This window comes from Odontesthes bonariensis, chromosome 17 (assembly GCF_027942865.1).
Source record: "Odontesthes bonariensis isolate fOdoBon6 chromosome 17, fOdoBon6.hap1, whole genome shotgun sequence".
Lineage (NCBI taxonomy): Eukaryota > Metazoa > Chordata > Actinopteri > Atheriniformes > Atherinopsidae > Odontesthes > Odontesthes bonariensis.
In genome coordinates this window covers 21,519,577-21,535,610 of record NC_134522.1, presented here as the reverse complement: position 1 = coordinate 21,535,610, position 16,034 = coordinate 21,519,577, and the positions used below count along the sequence as shown (strand labels likewise).

Genomic DNA, 16,034 nt, shown 5'->3' with positions numbered 1-16,034 from the left:
AACGTTTGAATTCCGGCTTCTGCCTTACTGTGAAAAAAAAAAAAAAAAAAAAAAAAAAGTCAAGAGGTGCACTGAAATGAATTTCAGAATAACTTTATTGAGTACAAACAATTTAACAGGCTTAAAGCAAAAGGACTTTTTTTTTGTTGTTTTACTTTCATCCAAACATTCATCCGTTTACCAAGCTAATTTCAGATGAGTGGAGCTGCATATGGACATGTTCAAAACAGGCAAAAGTGTTGTATTTACACTCCAGTGGCTGCTGGTTACACAAAGAAAAGATGACAGCAAGGCAGCTTCATGCTAATCAGATACAAAGCCCTGGATAACAGCTCATTTTTAACCTTTACAAACTCAGTGGGTGAATGCCTTCAGCCAAACATACAAATAGCTTCTCTTTAAAACAATCAAGCCCAGGAAATGCATATGGGAAACATCCTCAACATAAAGCTTCTTTATCATTAGCTCATTTTACTCAGACTGAACCCAGCAGGACGCGCTCAGCTTTTGCTTTTAATTTTACAAACTATATGTATTTGTGCATCCTGCTGCCAGCAATCACTCCTCAGTCGAGCTCCAGCTTTGACGAAACAAATCACGCTGGCATCCTCAGATTTTAAGAGTAGCGGTGCTGTGAAAACCCTTTGACAGAGCAGATGAAGGCTTGTGTGACACAATGGCTGTTACAACACAACCTTAGACCAGTCGTAAGAGGCTGGTGGGATCAATGAGCAATCACCCACTAATCAAATCAAAAGCTTTGCTGGAATAGTTGGCGGTTGTTTTAAGTTCTTACAAAAAAAACAAACAAAAAAAAAAAAGCACGATAACCTGACAGAGACAGCAAATAGCCGACATGAGAAGCTACACAACATCTAAAGTGTTTTAGGACTCAACATTTGTTTAGAGAGAAATTTTAACTTGAGGAAATTAATTCTGAACACACCTGATTACCTGATCTGTGTAAGAGCCTGAATAGGCTGTTAAGTCTCCTCGCGGGAGAAATAAATCTTTATTAACCGAGAGGTTACAAAGAGCGAAGGTAGAGGTAAGTAAAGTAAGTGGATTAACAGAATGACTACAGGCAACAAACAGTGACAGCATGTTTTACTATTTACATCAACACTGTTGTCAGAGTGAAACAAACAACTTCAAACTGTACGTGAAGCACAGCAGATGCTGCGCTGTTGTTGAGCCACTGCTGCATGTCCCAAATCGATTGTGAACACTAAGTAAACCCAATGCTTTCGGATCATGATGACGGCCAACATTTCTCTTGATCTTTACCAACTGGCCTTTAAGTTTAAGTGATTTCTAGGCAACATGTCCAACAGCGGGTCAGCGTCCTTTTCTTACATCATTAAAACTATTTCATCCGTTTGAAATATCAACCCGCAACATTAAACTGCTCATTCGGGGAGAGGTGTGAGGAACTCCAGCATGAAAAGATCTGGCACGACTCGCTCCAAAGGCACAGCATTTAGGTTTTTTTTTTGTTTGTTTTTTTAAAATCTAAAACAGCAAAAAAAATGACATGGGAACAAAGTGTAAACAAAGACAGCCTTATGCACAAGTCATTTCTGCTCGCTGAATAATTAAATAGGCATTTTAATCTCAAAATAATACACTATACAACAAATCAAGGATTTGGATAAGATGCTTCTAACCAAAGTCGACGTGAGGCTTGATTAAGACGACGGCTCTCCGGTCGGGGCGAGTGGCCTCGTCCCCACGGATCACACCGCACCACACGCACGGACAAACAATTCATAGCAACTGAGATTCAGAGTAACTGAGATTCAGAGTAGGACACATGAGGGGAATTAAATAAGAGTGAAAAGCAGCCGATGTGTGTTTCTTCCCTCACTGTGAATGTTGTGCGATATGCTGCCACGGGCCTGGTGAATATTTGGTATCAAACAGCAGCGACAGGCAGCCGGTCCCTTCCTGTTCGGTGCGGGTTCTGATTCCCGCACTGCTTCTCAAAAGGTCATTATCACTATGTGTCACTGTGTGTTTATGTCTTCCATTTAGATTTTAGTGCAGTAAAAGCAGGCGGACTGCGGGCTAAACTTCTTCTAAGACCAATTTTGCGTTTTATTTGCCAAAGTGGATGTGTGTTTGTGCATGTGCAGAATTATACAGTGTGTGTGTGTGTGTGTGTGTGTGTGTAGCGAAACAGGCTCAAAGTCGATGGATAAAAGTAGCAGAGGGCTTCGTTGTCTATTTGATGAGCTTGTTGGCTCTCTGGTTGGCTTCATCGATGCGCACTTTGTTCATGTCCGCCTAAAGGAAAGATGAAAACATGTTAAAAGGGTCAGCCGACTTTAAACCGATCTGCATTTAAAGGTGACGTGGAGTTTCACTGCGTCGCCGTGTAGCAGTTTTATGTGCACAACATTCCCCGATGTGCAGGAACGAGCCCACAGCAGCCGGGAAAATGAGGTCACCGGCAAGTAAAACATGGATGTCAACAGTGTGCGACTTGTATGGAAAATCAAAGTGCATTTCAAATTGATGAAATTGCCACTTTTTGAGGTATTTTTTCCCCAGACTCTTCAGTGCAGTGTAGTAGAGGCACATTTTGCAGCAGGTCTTGAGCTACTTTTGCACACCTGGCTTTATCCCATTCTTCCTGGCGGATGATACTAAAATCCATCAGACTGGATGGAAAGTATCTGTGACCTGCAATCCGTTAGTTGAAGGCCAGCGGAATGTCCACAGAAGCTGGGCTCCAGTCAGCTATAAGACTGCCTTTTTTTCATTTTTGTGAAGGAAAAAATAAAAAATAAAAGCAAAATGATTGAAGTGAAAGCATATGCCTGAAGCTAAAAAAAATATCTAAGCTGAAATTTGGGGCACAAAGCTCCAAATAAGGATATCCCAGGTGGAGAGCAGAGAGAACGACAGGGCTCTGACATGTTTGAGAAGATTTCTACATTGCATCTAATTAAGCAGCATCATCTTTTGGGCTCCGTGGGAGGGTCATCATGCGTGCATAATGCTCACATCCATTTTCTGCTCTGCTTGTGTGCACATCTATCACACCAATACAATTATAATGGATAAATGGATAAACTGTGTGGTTTCTTGCACAACTACATTTAGCAAGAGGGCTAAAGTGTATTGGAAGCCAGCAGCCCACAGGTGAAATGCCTTCAAACCCTTACCTACAAGCTAACACTGGCCCTAGCCCTCAGTGGCCCCATGGTGTTATTGGAACTACGGACCGTCAGGAGCAGGTTGCTCAATGCCGTTTGCTTTGACAGTGAAGCTGAAAGAATTCATCCTCCTTTCAAAATCTGAGCCTCACACGTACAACATTTTAAATCACTGATTTTAATTTTTTTTTCTATTAGCTAAACGAAGAGTAGTGTTTGCCGAATGGAGCGCACGAAGATATTTGCCCAACAGCTACGTTTTTGATTTAACACCCAATTATTTGTCCCTCACTGGCAGGTAAAATTAAAACACACTGAGGTGTGCAAGAAAAAAAGAAAAAAAGAAAAAAAGCAGGAAGTCTGGATTCAGAATGTTTGTCGAAACCCGGAGGTCGAAAAAAATTAGTTTTTAATTAGTACCGCTAAATTTAATAGAACTTTAATCTAAATGCACCTCGAAGCTGAAGAAATGTTTTGACACTCGCCTCTTGAAATTCAAACATGAACGTGCTCGTGAAGTTTCAGCAAACTAGATTTTCTGTGCCTCTGAACATCACGTGATCATTATTATCCATCATTCAGGAGCTTTGAATAAATGTTCGTCCTCAGAAAAGATTTGCAAAGCTGGTTTTAAAAATATCTGTTAAAGTTGTTGACATCCGTGTTTATTTGCCGGACGTTTCCTCTCCCTTCCACTTTCCCAGCTGGCAGTGATGCTGCACGCACACGATACATTCAAGGACACATAATAGTACGGCTCTACAGTGCTGCAAGTCAAAGGTTAGCTGGCACCTAAGAAATATGCTGTAGAAAGTGTATTTGACAAGAGTAGAGAACAGGAATAACATGAAATACTAACCGGACAGTGATTTGACTAATTAAAAGTCATTCATCTCACCTTTTCGGTGATACGGTCAATCTGTTTGTTCTGACTGTCTATTTCGTTGCCCATGTCGAGGGCCATGTTTTTCAGGTTGCCGACGATGCTGCCGACCATATCAAGATTCTCCTCCATTTCATCCTCACGTGCGTCGTTGGTTATCCTGCACCACAGAAACAAAGGAAGGTTTGCTTATGCCAAATGTGTCGCAACGTTTGACATATTCAAGTTTTTCCCTAAACTTTTCTAGACCAAACGACGATGATTTGTAAGACCAGGAGCGCACCTCTTGATGTAGGGACCCGACGGTGCCGGGGCGTTCACCTGGGGAGCTTGGCCATTGCGAACGCCCGAGGGCTGCCTCGAGACTACTCCCGAGCTGTTGGCGTCGCCCTCGCCCTCACCTCCTCTGATACCCCAGGTGCGCTTGTAACGCGAGTCACTCTCGATTGATGAAACCCTGGAAGACAGACAGAAGTTAAAACAAACGAGGAAATCAAAGTGTTTGGTCCAAAAGTAGAAGTATACGTTACGAGCACGGAGCTCCTAATTAAAAGCATTAACAACAGTTGCTTTTTTAAGACCGACTCTCAGCCGCTACAACTACACCACAGATGCAGATTATTGAAGTGATGAGGATGTAAGATTCCCTACCTTATGTCTTGATAATCAAAGTTTCTTCTTCTCCAAAGCGAAGGCGTTTTGGAAAAGATTTTTCATCTTTAGAATTAAATATGATCTACCTCTACACAGCAATCGTGTCATAACAAGAACATCTGATGAGCAAATACGGGTTCAGTTTTCAGTCGCACGGTCTGCTACCAGCAGCCACATTTTGGAGATGGCTGCAGACGTTGGTGAATGCAGGAGCAACTTGCGTTTACTTTCAGTGAATGATATTTTTCGTGCTTCTTAAATTAGAAGCACTAGCTTCCACTTTGCAATGTTGGGAAAAAAAAGCCAAGTAGGTGTACGAATCAGAAACGCGGAGCACTCAAAAATGAGCACATTTGCTAAATCAATCTAAAGGAATTCATTGATTTTATAACAATTCATACATTCGCTATGATATCAGTACCATATATTTTGTCACACAAATGTTCAACTTTTGTATTAAAGATGAAAAAAATAAAAGCTTTAAGGCAATACAAACTGTATATACAAATATTAAAATCTTAAAAGTCGATCCTAATGGGGATCATGTGCACGTTTACCGCAGATACCTGTTCTATAAATGATTGCGTCGGCACAGCACAGAAAAACCTTCCGGCTGGCAATAAATGAGTGGTGTGTATCCAACAACCCCGACACCGAGGCTGAGCTTTGAGCGGCGTACCTGTCACACGGGCAGACGCAGAGGCCGCAGCACTTGGACAGGTCAGTCAAGTTTTTCTCAGCCTGTCTCATGTCCACGTTGATCTTGTCCATGCCCTCTTCCACACCCCTCAGCTGCTCTAAAATAGGTCGATAAATGTTTAAAGATCACATACGAGCATGCAACGTCGTGTCAGACGGGTTTCTTTTCACTTGCAAACCCTATTTATAATCTACAAAGTTGATCTTGTTTGTCACCTTTACGATCCGTTTCAGACTACATTAAACTACACTTAAAGATCTCTGTGGGATTCTTGAACTGTGTCAGTAACTGGGTCTCTGCAGCAGAAGAAAAGTGAATACTGCTTCCACCAAAAAAAATAAAACATATTAATCTTTAGACATGATAATGCGTGACTATTCCGTGCCTGCAACAGAGTGAGGTTCGCACAAATGAATTCAAGTCTATTTAAAGAATAAATAAGATTTCTTCTTGCATAGCGCTCTCCGGCCCGTCTGGATATCTTCATCCCTGCATATTGGCTATAGTTGACACATTTCTGAGACTTTGCCTTTATGATAATAATATGTGTGCTGGGGGGTTCATTTACCTCCTTGTTGATCCAGCATGACCATGGTGTTGACGCCAGTCTGTTTGGTCTGTAAGAGAAAAAAAACGGAAAAAAAAAAACAGCCCCCCCCGCCCCACATGTTTAGAACCAAACACCACAGATGAGACAGAAATAATTAAGAGTTGGATACACTCCAAAATGAATTAGCCCACCGCCTTATTAAAAAATCTGAAATTAGAAAGGTTTGACAACAAGGTCACACTAGTGGAACAGAAAAAATGTATGCTTTTTTTTTTTCCCCCCCACCTCCAAGCCATAATACACACTTCTAAAGGTAGAACATAATCGTCTGAGGTAACATTCCCACCCAATACGTGCAGCTCGCTGTTCAATGTGATGGCGACGCATTGCTAGCTTTCGACCTATTGCGTGATCTTTCGTGGACGAGACATTTTTCAGACACTTTCCGGGTCAATGAAGACGACACAGAATAGAATATCTGGCACTATCACACTATCATATCATGTTAAGTATTGTAACAAAAATAAATAAATAAAAATGAGGAGTTGATGGGTATCAAGGGGAGCTTTACATTCATAAAGCTTCCCTTGGCATAGCAAATGTGTTTGGCATAAACGGTATTCAGATTACAATTCTGCTGCCATAATGCTGGACAGGACAAGGGGTTAAAAAAAAAAAAAAAAAAAAAAAAAAAGAATAGAATATTCTGCCGTGTGTCTGTAAGAAGAAAACTGTCAAAGTCTTACCTCTTCTGCCATCTGCAGCATCCTCCGTGTGCTTTCCAGCGACTGTGGACGAAGGAACCAAAAAAACAGCGGTATTAGAGAACAATTAGAAATGAGGAAGGGTATTGGCTTAAAACAGTCTGCACAGAGAGCGAGCAAACAGGTACCAACCAGTACAGCACCCCTCAGATTTGAGCTGCATTATGTGATTTTGGCTCAGTTAGTTTGCAGTTCCCCCTGAAAGTAACTTAAGATCGAGATAACTTAAGACCATGAGAAAAACAAACAAAAAAACCCAAAATGGATGGATTTCTCAGCTCCTAATATCTTAATTTCATAGCAGCAAATTTATTCCAGCAGTTGATGATGGGGATTTTGATTGATGGACCAGAGAATTCTAATAAAAAAAAAAAAAAGGAAGCCGATTAATGCGACCATGGCCAAAAGAAGCAGACAAACACTTGAGGAGGATTAAAGACATTACAAAAAAGAACAATAAGTCATTTTTGACTTATTATTATTGGTTATAATGCAAGCTTGATAAGAAAAACAAGCATGAACCTACACCAGTTGTAATTGTGCAAACAATTACGTGGTAGTTTCCCTCTACTACGCCTGACCTGCTTATCTCATTGACAGCTGACGCATATCCTCCTGGTTCACAGTCTTACGTTTAGATTTTGAATTTCATGTATATCTTTTGTGGTCATTTTCAGTGTTGAGTAGCATCTAAACTTTGCCGCACTGACAAAGTAATTGAATTAATTTCAACAGTCATATACTGTTTGCCTGTGGTTATTTCTGAACCTCAATGTACGGTTTAATGAGAAAATAATGAAAAATAGAGACATAAGACAGAGAAAGGCAGGGAGTATAATTAAGAAGAAAGGAATTAGTTTTTTTTTTTTTAATGTTTTGATTCAAGTTTGAATTATTTGCTCTTTGAAGGAGATGTCTGACAAACACAACAGCAACACCTTAAATACTACCATCTTAAATGGAATTCACTCGTCCCAGCTTTTCAAATTAACTGGTCCTTTTAAATTTGCTTTGGTTTCAGACACGCACACACGCACACACACACACAAGAAAAAAAGATAAAGAAAGAAAGAAGCTATTCAAATTAGTCAAATTTGTCCGTGGAAAATGGTGAAAACACATTTCTACTGTTCTGACTAAACTAAATAATTGAATGAATAATAACCATGAGCTGCAGCCTCAATTTGTGTTCTATGATTTCAAAACATTATTATATTTAGGTGGCCCAACCGTAATAAAATGATATTGTGTTTGGAATTTTTACACAGATGTGTCCAATCCAATCATCCCTGTCTGAACTTTAGAGGATTGCTGCGAATCCTCTCCAGAAAGACATTCAATTTAACATTTGACTACTTTTTCTCTTCTATAGGCATTTCATTACTTACATTTCCCACTCCCCTCTTTGCACTCTCTTCTACATTATTCATTCAATGTGGGAAATGAGTCCAACATCAATATAGGTTATAGGACATTTCTGTCCATCAACTATTCTGATTACGGATTATCTGCTCAAACATGGAAAACATAAAGGTTTGCCTCTTTGTGGCATATGAGCTGCCGCGTGACCACACTGTGTACGTTCAACAGCTCCCGTCTCAAAAGTTGCTGATCAAACGGGATGGATACATCTCACACCACAGTCAATATTCTAAACCATGACAGACAAAAATAGAGACAAAAAGCGTCGCCGGCAAACTGGAATGCAGTCAGTTCAGGTGCGTTACGCCCTCTGCGTCTCTATCAGATAGGAAGAGGATCATAAGGAGCGAAGCAAGGAAGCGACTCAGAGACTTCACTGTTGCCATCGGTGACGAACAGCTGAGGACAGAGTCCTCGTCCTCTGCGTTGTGTTTGCATGGAATACGTTCACCAACGAGTTGAGAGACAAACAAACACAAATTTGGCGAGCTGGATGTGTCGAGCTGAGCCAGGTTTCTGCTGGCTTAGCCAGAACATCACTAGTGTGGATGAACATTACATCGTGTCTCTAGAATCACTGAACGTGGGCTAATTAAGCCCAAAATTAACGTGTCAGCCAAATTCTCCAGATTGGGGTTGCTCTGAGAAATCTGAGACACACAGACATTTTTTTTTTTTTTTCATCATTTGTTTGGGACAATTCAAATAGGAGCACAGCTTGATGGTGTGATGCATGTGAGTTCAAAACAGCTACATTTAAAAACCTTTAAACAAGAAAAAAAAGTAAATACATACATGAAAACAATATGGCTGCAATATAGCAGGATTATCAGGACGTCACAGGCAATGATTTTAAGTGACTTTGACTGTTAAAAATCTATCTCTTTACACTTGGAAAAGACAGCTTCTGTCTGACTTTCAAACAATCTTTCGTAATCGCAAATTCTGATACATTGTCAGCCATGATCAGAATGTTTCAGGTATGAGTGGTTACCAAAAGCCAGAGAGGTAAGTAGACTTAGAGGAAGGACCCTCCCATGCCCTTGTCCCTTGTGTGATCAAGCAGTCAGCAGCAGTAGGAAGACGAAAGAAGAGGAAGGAAAATTGTAGGTTAAGTCAAAAAGCTCATTGAAAGCTCATAGAAAGCACCAAAAAAAAAAAAAAAAATATAGAAAAGAAAAGAAAAGAAAAATCAGAAAACCATTGACCGGACATCTACAACAGTCATAATTATATGAAGGTGAAGTACACGGTTACAAGGCCAGCTAAAACAATTTGCCTTCATTTGAATCAGATGGCTGATCGTATGATGCCCCGGAGTGCTGATTGAACAATCATCTCAAAGATAATAACAGAGATCCAGCTAACGAAACCCAAACTGCCGAAAGCACAGAGGGATAAGGGAGCTATCTGACTAAATGAGGCATACGGCCTCGCACACTTCCTATTTGATCCATCTTTATAACAGACACTGAACACAATCTTGTCTAATAATCCATCTACGCTCTTTCACGGTTATAATGAAAAGAAGTCCAGATTATGTGTGTGTGTGTGTGTGTGTGTGTGTGTGTGTGTGTGTGTGTTATTTTTGTGCTTTTGATCCATGTCAGACTGTGAGAATTCCCATTTTGTCATAACATTTTCCATATACAAAATCTACCTTCATGAGTTTTTTTTTGTTAAATGTTAAATAAACAAACAAGAGGGCAATCAGATGAGCATCGGCTCCATTGTTTTTCAATTGATTTAACCAATGAGATAAAAACATGTTAATTGCTGAGCTTCGGCTGGTGGATTGTTTTAACCTTTAGACAAAGCTGGGCCATCAGTTTCCACCTGCCTCTGACATCTATGCATGCAAAGAGTAAACTTTCATATTCGCAGCTCCTGCTGCATTCGCGTTTGGTTCGTTTCCATCCGAAAAACAGGTTTCGCTCCCGAGATGAAAGACCGTCCAAACTGGTCTCCATGGAGGTTGCAGGGTTGGTCCGGCTTGTTGACAGGATTACTTACAAAGTTCTGGAAAGTTTCTTTAAAATGTTACGAGACTTGTGCCCAACTTAGAAGAAGCGTCTGTCTTCTGATGTCTGGAACCACATCTGGAACCCAGATGCTATTTAGACTTTGTAGACCGATGTAGTCTTGGACAGCGTGTTAGCATATATGCATTAGTGTATTTGTTAAGGATGCAAGTCCTCTTCTGGGATAATCACTCATCCCTGTTGAAAGATGTCTCAGTGTGACTTTTACATTGAGCCAATTTTAATGCTGACGGTTTTTAAAGAAGCAAAGAAAGGTAATGCTTTATTTTAGGAATCTACAGTTACTTTCATTTTATCATCACTTCTGGAAGTTGTATTGGGCACATAGTTTTCACTGGCCTGCAGACTGATTTTTCCTTCTTGTTTGTCGACTCTGACCTGCTTTACACAGCCTTCATAACTGATCACTCGTAATGAAATGGAATAAATCAAATGTGAATCCTAGTTTCAAACCGTTTTGGCAACATTTTGCATTTCCCTGCTGTCCGTTTGCCAGCTATGTTCCAAACACGCAGAGTCAATCAAAGCTTTTCGCAGCAGCATGCTTTAGGTTGAGTTTCACTTGAAGTTGAATATTAAGGCAACAACAGGGCGACAGTGAGAAAGAGACTCATTACCTCGTCAGTCACTTGGTTGGCTCTGATCGCCATCTGTTCCACAGTCATGTCTTCCATTTTGCTGGGGTCCTGTTTGGCGGCTCCTCCCGTGGCACCGAGCTCGATATTCTGCGGCCTGAAAGAGGGGAAGAGTTAACAGCTCACTAAATGATATCCCATCAGATAGAATCTTTCATTATTAAGCTAAGGAAATACAGAACACACTCCTGACTGTTGGAAATAGAAGTATCTTAGGGAAGGATTAGACTACTGATTAATTAACTGAATATTGCGATAAAGAAGGAATAATCTCAAGACGATTCTTTAAAGCCGAGCCCATTTCTCAAGGCTGATACTCAACATGGCATTTTTTGAAGTCGCAACAGAGCCAGAAACATTTTAGGAAGGAATACCTTGAGTTAAGTTGTCAAAGAACAGTGATCAGTACATGAAATGAAACATGTCAGCGGACATGAAAACTTAATCACTGACATGTCCACCACACCATTCATTGATTGATGTAATAATTAGGGAGATAAGAGCACAACACACTTTTAGCCTTTCTCTGTTTCACCTTGTGGTAAATTGATCAATAATGATAACTCGTAAAATTATACCACTGGTTGAAATCTTTACGCCCCGTGTTGACATCTCAATTTAGCAGCACTCCCTTTACCTTTGCGCTGTGCAGTTTGATCTTTCCTCTCTGCATGACCGAATGGAAACACGAGGTAAATCTTACAACATTAAAAGATCAGGTTATAAGTCGCTGAGTCTAATACCACAGCAAAAGGCCTTCTCCGTGCTGCCTGCCACTTATCCGAAATGTGGAAAATACATTAAAGAATAAAGCAGTTCGGACAACACAAGGGAATTACAGTTTGTTTAGTGCTCACGTAACCCATATGGAGAGGAGAGGAACATGCAAACCCTAAACAAATCAGGTGCTTTTTCTTTTTCTTTCCCACCTTATGGAGCAGTAGCAGACTGAGCACATACACAAGGATTACTGATACGGTGTGTAAAGCTTAACTGCAGTGTCTACCCTTTCAATGAGGGGATGGATACATAAACACTGGGATAGGGAGATTAGCCTCGAGGCTGAATGTTAGCAATTGACAGCGATATAGTAAACGATACCGCTGGTATGAAAGCACTTATCAAAATCAATACTTTAAGAGAGATACTACAAAATATCTGATCAATAAGTAACCCTATTCATAGGTTTATAGGGCTACATATGGTAAAACTTAACACTATGGCTGAAGGCAGCATTAAAAAAAAATACTATTAAAGCAATATTGAAAACATGGGCTAATAAAGATGTAGTGTGACTGAGCTGAAAAGAGTTTAATCGCGGTTTTCATCATCAGGTGTGTCATTTCCCATCTGAAAATCACATTCATTTAAAAAAAAAAAATTTTTTTTAACCATTTAAACTGAGTATACGTATATATGTGTACATATAAGTGCAGCTCTACTGTATTACATTCAAATCCCTGAGAATGTTCTTCAAAAAAAAAAAAAAAAAAACAACTGGGATTCGTGCTCAAAACAGAAATGATAACGTTAACATCTTTTTGATCAAACAAATGATTTCACATCACATTCCAATTTGAAGGCTACTCAACCATCAACAACAAAAGAACTGGGCAAAAACTAAATGAAATGATTACATAACTTGCTTTGAAAAGTTAACACGGAAACTAATAAAATGCGATTTTAAGATAAGCTACATGTTCAAATGTGTCTTTATGCATACTTTCACACCAATTTCATTCACTTAAAATCATAAAAATTTGCTCTGTTGCTCACTAAAAAAAAAATAATAAAAAATTAGATATTGTAATAATAAAATACAAAGAAAGTCTAAATTTGGTTCCTCCGGCGCCGACGCTTAAGGAGTCTCACTGCAGGATACGCAAACTCTATAAAACCATTACAGCCTGAGACTTCCACAGTAAACAGTTTAACTACATAACTTCTGCCTGCTGATCACATCAGGACACGATGACTCAATGTTTGACAGCTAAATGCAGGCGACGTATTCACATGTCATGATCTCGGTACAACAGAAAGACAGGCATGAACATATGTTAACCAGAAGCTACGAACTACAGCGGGGAGAGTCGTTTGTCTTTGACCGCTCATTGTGTAAATTTGCTTCTTTTTTTTGCCGTACTCTCATCTTACTTTTCATCTGTTGCAAAGTCTTCAGTGTAGTTCAGGCAAAGCCCAGAGAATGAGAGCTGATGCTGTAGAATAATATAGTCTTATCTGACAAAGGTGTTGCTATAGGCAACATAAACTCTGTTAAGCAATCTGGATGGCTTCTATATTCAGTACCATGGGTATGAACACTTAAAGTTATAGGTGACCTTAATGCAGTCCAGTATCAGAGCACACACTAAAATAACTGGTCACATAGCAGCCTTAGGCAGGCTTTGACCCACACGGTAATATGAGAGCAAGCTCATCGTAAGCAGAGATTTAAGCCTGATTTCTGTGATGCAGACAGACTGTGCTATGAAGGGAAGAGAACCAGCCAACCATAAACACTAAGCTCTGTTTTTTTTTTTTTTTTTTTTTTTTTTTTTTTTTTCAAATTTCAAGCCGAAGGTTTCTTGATAACAACGTACAGGAAGCACAGCTTCATTCCGCATGCTGCTTCTTCCTCTCCTGTCACCCCCAGGATCAAGTGACATTTTCCTGTTTTGCAAATAACTCCTGGACTTCAGGTTCACCGTCAGAGCTGACGCAAAAAAAAAAAAAATAAAAATATCGGAAGACCGGAAAATGGATAGTCTACTTGGCACAGTTCAGTGGATTTATTTCTGTTGACTCTGCATTTCTTTGTACATGGATCACACAAGTTTGACAGCTTTTTGTAACCAATTATTGGACTTTGCAAGATACAGACGTGAATGTACAACTATACCTCTGAAGGTGGATTTATTCACACAAACTACATCAATAGGTAGCATCCTCATTCAAATGACGGTTCATGGGCCTATAAACAACTGCAATCAAGGATTTACTAGTCCGTTTCTGTTCATTTTAAACCACAACGAGCTTTAAATAGTCACGTTTTAGCTGCAAATCGAATAAATCACCCCTTTCACAACTCAAACCATAATGTGTCCACATTGACACTGAAGGGTTCGGCTTTGTTGCTAAATCTATGGCGTTAATATCAAATGGTCCTCAGTCGGTCGGATACTCAAGATTATTCCTTCGTGCCAGAGAACCACTGCAGAAAAAGTAAATGCAGACAGAGGATAAACACAATGGAGACAGAGATGGGAAAACAAGACATTTCTGTTACTCTCATACGGATGAGAGGGAACTATTCAAGTCATTATGAATGGAATGATCAGTCAGGTCAAGCAGTCACCATCTGCTTCACCATATGATAATAATAATAATAATAATAATAACGTAAATGTCAGCACGATAAGATCATGTAACCCAAAACACACCTGTGATTCTATCCCCATGTCTCAGTGCAGAGGTTAAACATACACCCAACATGAATACTATACTCATTAAATACTACATTCAGAGTTTTGCACAATCTAAACGAAGTGAGCGCTACATTTTCACTGCACACTTGATAACAACACAAAGACGTGCCACCACACGAGTTAAGAAGCACACGAGGAATAATTTAACAAGCCTTAAGGACATACCCATTCATGTTGTCGACTCTTCGCAGCACCAACAGTAAGTGGCTAAGACAATAACTCCAACAGGGAAACGCATTTCTTGTTCTTCTACTCAAACCTGTTCCTCCAGATCTTACTGCAGCACTAACTGACGTCTTTTCTTATTCCAGCCATGCTGGGTTTATATCCTCGTTCTTCATCTTTTTTACATTTAAACGTTGTGGCCATTCCCTGCCCCCAGCTACATCGTGTTTTCAGCAAGGATAGCAACTCTTTTTTACATAAGTGTGACATGTTTGGGCACAGTGGCTCGGAACACTGACCTGTGAGCAAAAACAAACAAAAGGAGGGCCAATGACATCATGCAGTACTGTAAAAACCTAAACCATGACCTTTTATTTGTAAAATGCGGAAGATACAAAATCATTTCACAAAAGTTGACCAAAAAAACCCCCCAAAAAACATGGAAGGAAAATACGTCAGATGGTTTATAATCATTTCTGCTGACGCGTTTAAATGGATGCAACGCTATTCCAGCGCACCTGCCCATGGATACAAAGCTAAAAGTAAATGCTCAGCAATCATGAACCATGGGTCACTTGACACACAGGTGATGTCTGGTTGAAATATTAACCAAAAGCGTTCAAAAAGTGCCGTCCGAAATGGGGAAGTTAACTCCACACCCAACGCAACTAAGTTGAGCAGTCAAGACCCAAAGCCACACTTTTAAACTCCAAGGGACAGTTTGTGAGAAGGAAGAGAACAGGGTTTAACAGTGTGTCAAAGTTTTCTTACATTGTCCGAAAAGTTGTAGTTGTGCTTCAAGTGTCGTTATCAGGGCAATAACCAAGATCCGGGGGGGCAACTTGTTAACCTTGCTAACGTGCTGTTAGCGTGCTAGTTGGCTAGTTCCGCTTTCCTGTCAACTACCTAACGCCACCACTCTAAACTATGTTGAAATAAAAGTGTTGGGAGATATCAATCAAGGGAGTCAATACTTACTGTTAACCTTCCTTGTGACTCGCTCGCAACTCCTCCTTCTTTCAGGTATGTGGACTCGGCGTTGGTAACTCCTGGATTCCTTCACAGCCTCCGCCGCCCGCGAGAGTGTGAAAGTGTGTCGGCTGATGCCTTTAGGTGTCGTCGGAAATACTGCTTTACTTGATAGAAATAGCCGATATCATATACCAACAAAAATAAATCAATAAAAAACAAAACAATCACCACACTCATATTCTAGACTTAGTAGCTGTGAATAATTACCTATGGTGGAAATATGCTAGCTCTTGCTTCCCTGTAGAAAGTTTAAAATACATTTAAATTACATTTACTCAAACAGATGACTAGAACCTGCTCAAGTATAATTTTTAAGCTGACTGTTTGTATAGAGAGAGAATCTGGGGAAAAAAACACATGAAAAGACCCCCATCCCTCCTACCAAGGGCTAGTCGATGGGCACATTGAAAAAGACAGGACAGCCACAATCCAGTTATTATTACAAATCTGTATTTATTTATTTATCTTGGTAACTGTGTGTAGCCTCATGACAATTTTACATTCCTTCGTGGTATTTTTGTGTTCTCTGCTGGTTGCTTCG

General features: G+C 40.0%; 1 protein-coding gene across 3 annotated transcripts; it reads right to left on the bottom strand.

Annotated features, from left to right (window-relative positions):
• Positions 1-77: 77 nt before the first annotated feature.
• On the bottom strand, positions 78-15,578 carry snap23.1 (synaptosome associated protein 23.1). Of its 3 annotated transcripts, none has more exons than XM_075448471.1 (8): positions 15,440-15,578; positions 10,794-10,908; positions 6,695-6,736; positions 5,967-6,015; positions 5,378-5,495; positions 4,328-4,501; positions 4,060-4,204; positions 78-2,286 (listed from the first exon to the last, which is right to left on the bottom strand). In XM_075448471.1, exons 2-8 carry the CDS (start codon positions 10,848-10,850, stop codon positions 2,224-2,226), a joined length of 648 nt encoding a protein of 215 aa, XP_075304586.1. In that variant the 5' UTR covers positions 10,851-10,908; positions 15,440-15,578; the 3' UTR covers positions 78-2,223. The 3 variants fall into 3 exon arrangements, with proteins under 3 accessions (XP_075304586.1, XP_075304585.1, XP_075304584.1); XM_075448470.1 differs by lacking the exon at positions 15,440-15,578 and adding an exon at positions 15,233-15,403; XM_075448469.1 differs by lacking the exon at positions 15,440-15,578 and adding an exon at positions 14,462-14,532.
• Between the last annotated feature and the right edge of the window lie 456 nt (positions 15,579-16,034).

Excerpts from the sequence above, each read along its gene's own strand:
- snap23.1 (XM_075448469.1), bottom strand. Across the intron at positions 6,016-6,694 it reads TGCTGCAGATGGCAGAAGAG|ACCAAACAGACTGGCGTCAA; the intron begins GTAAGACTTTGA and ends TTTCTCTTACAG. Across the intron at positions 5,496-5,966 it reads CATGCTGGATCAACAAGGAG|AGCAGCTGAGGGGTGTGGAA; the intron begins GTAAATGAACCC and ends GACCTATTTTAG.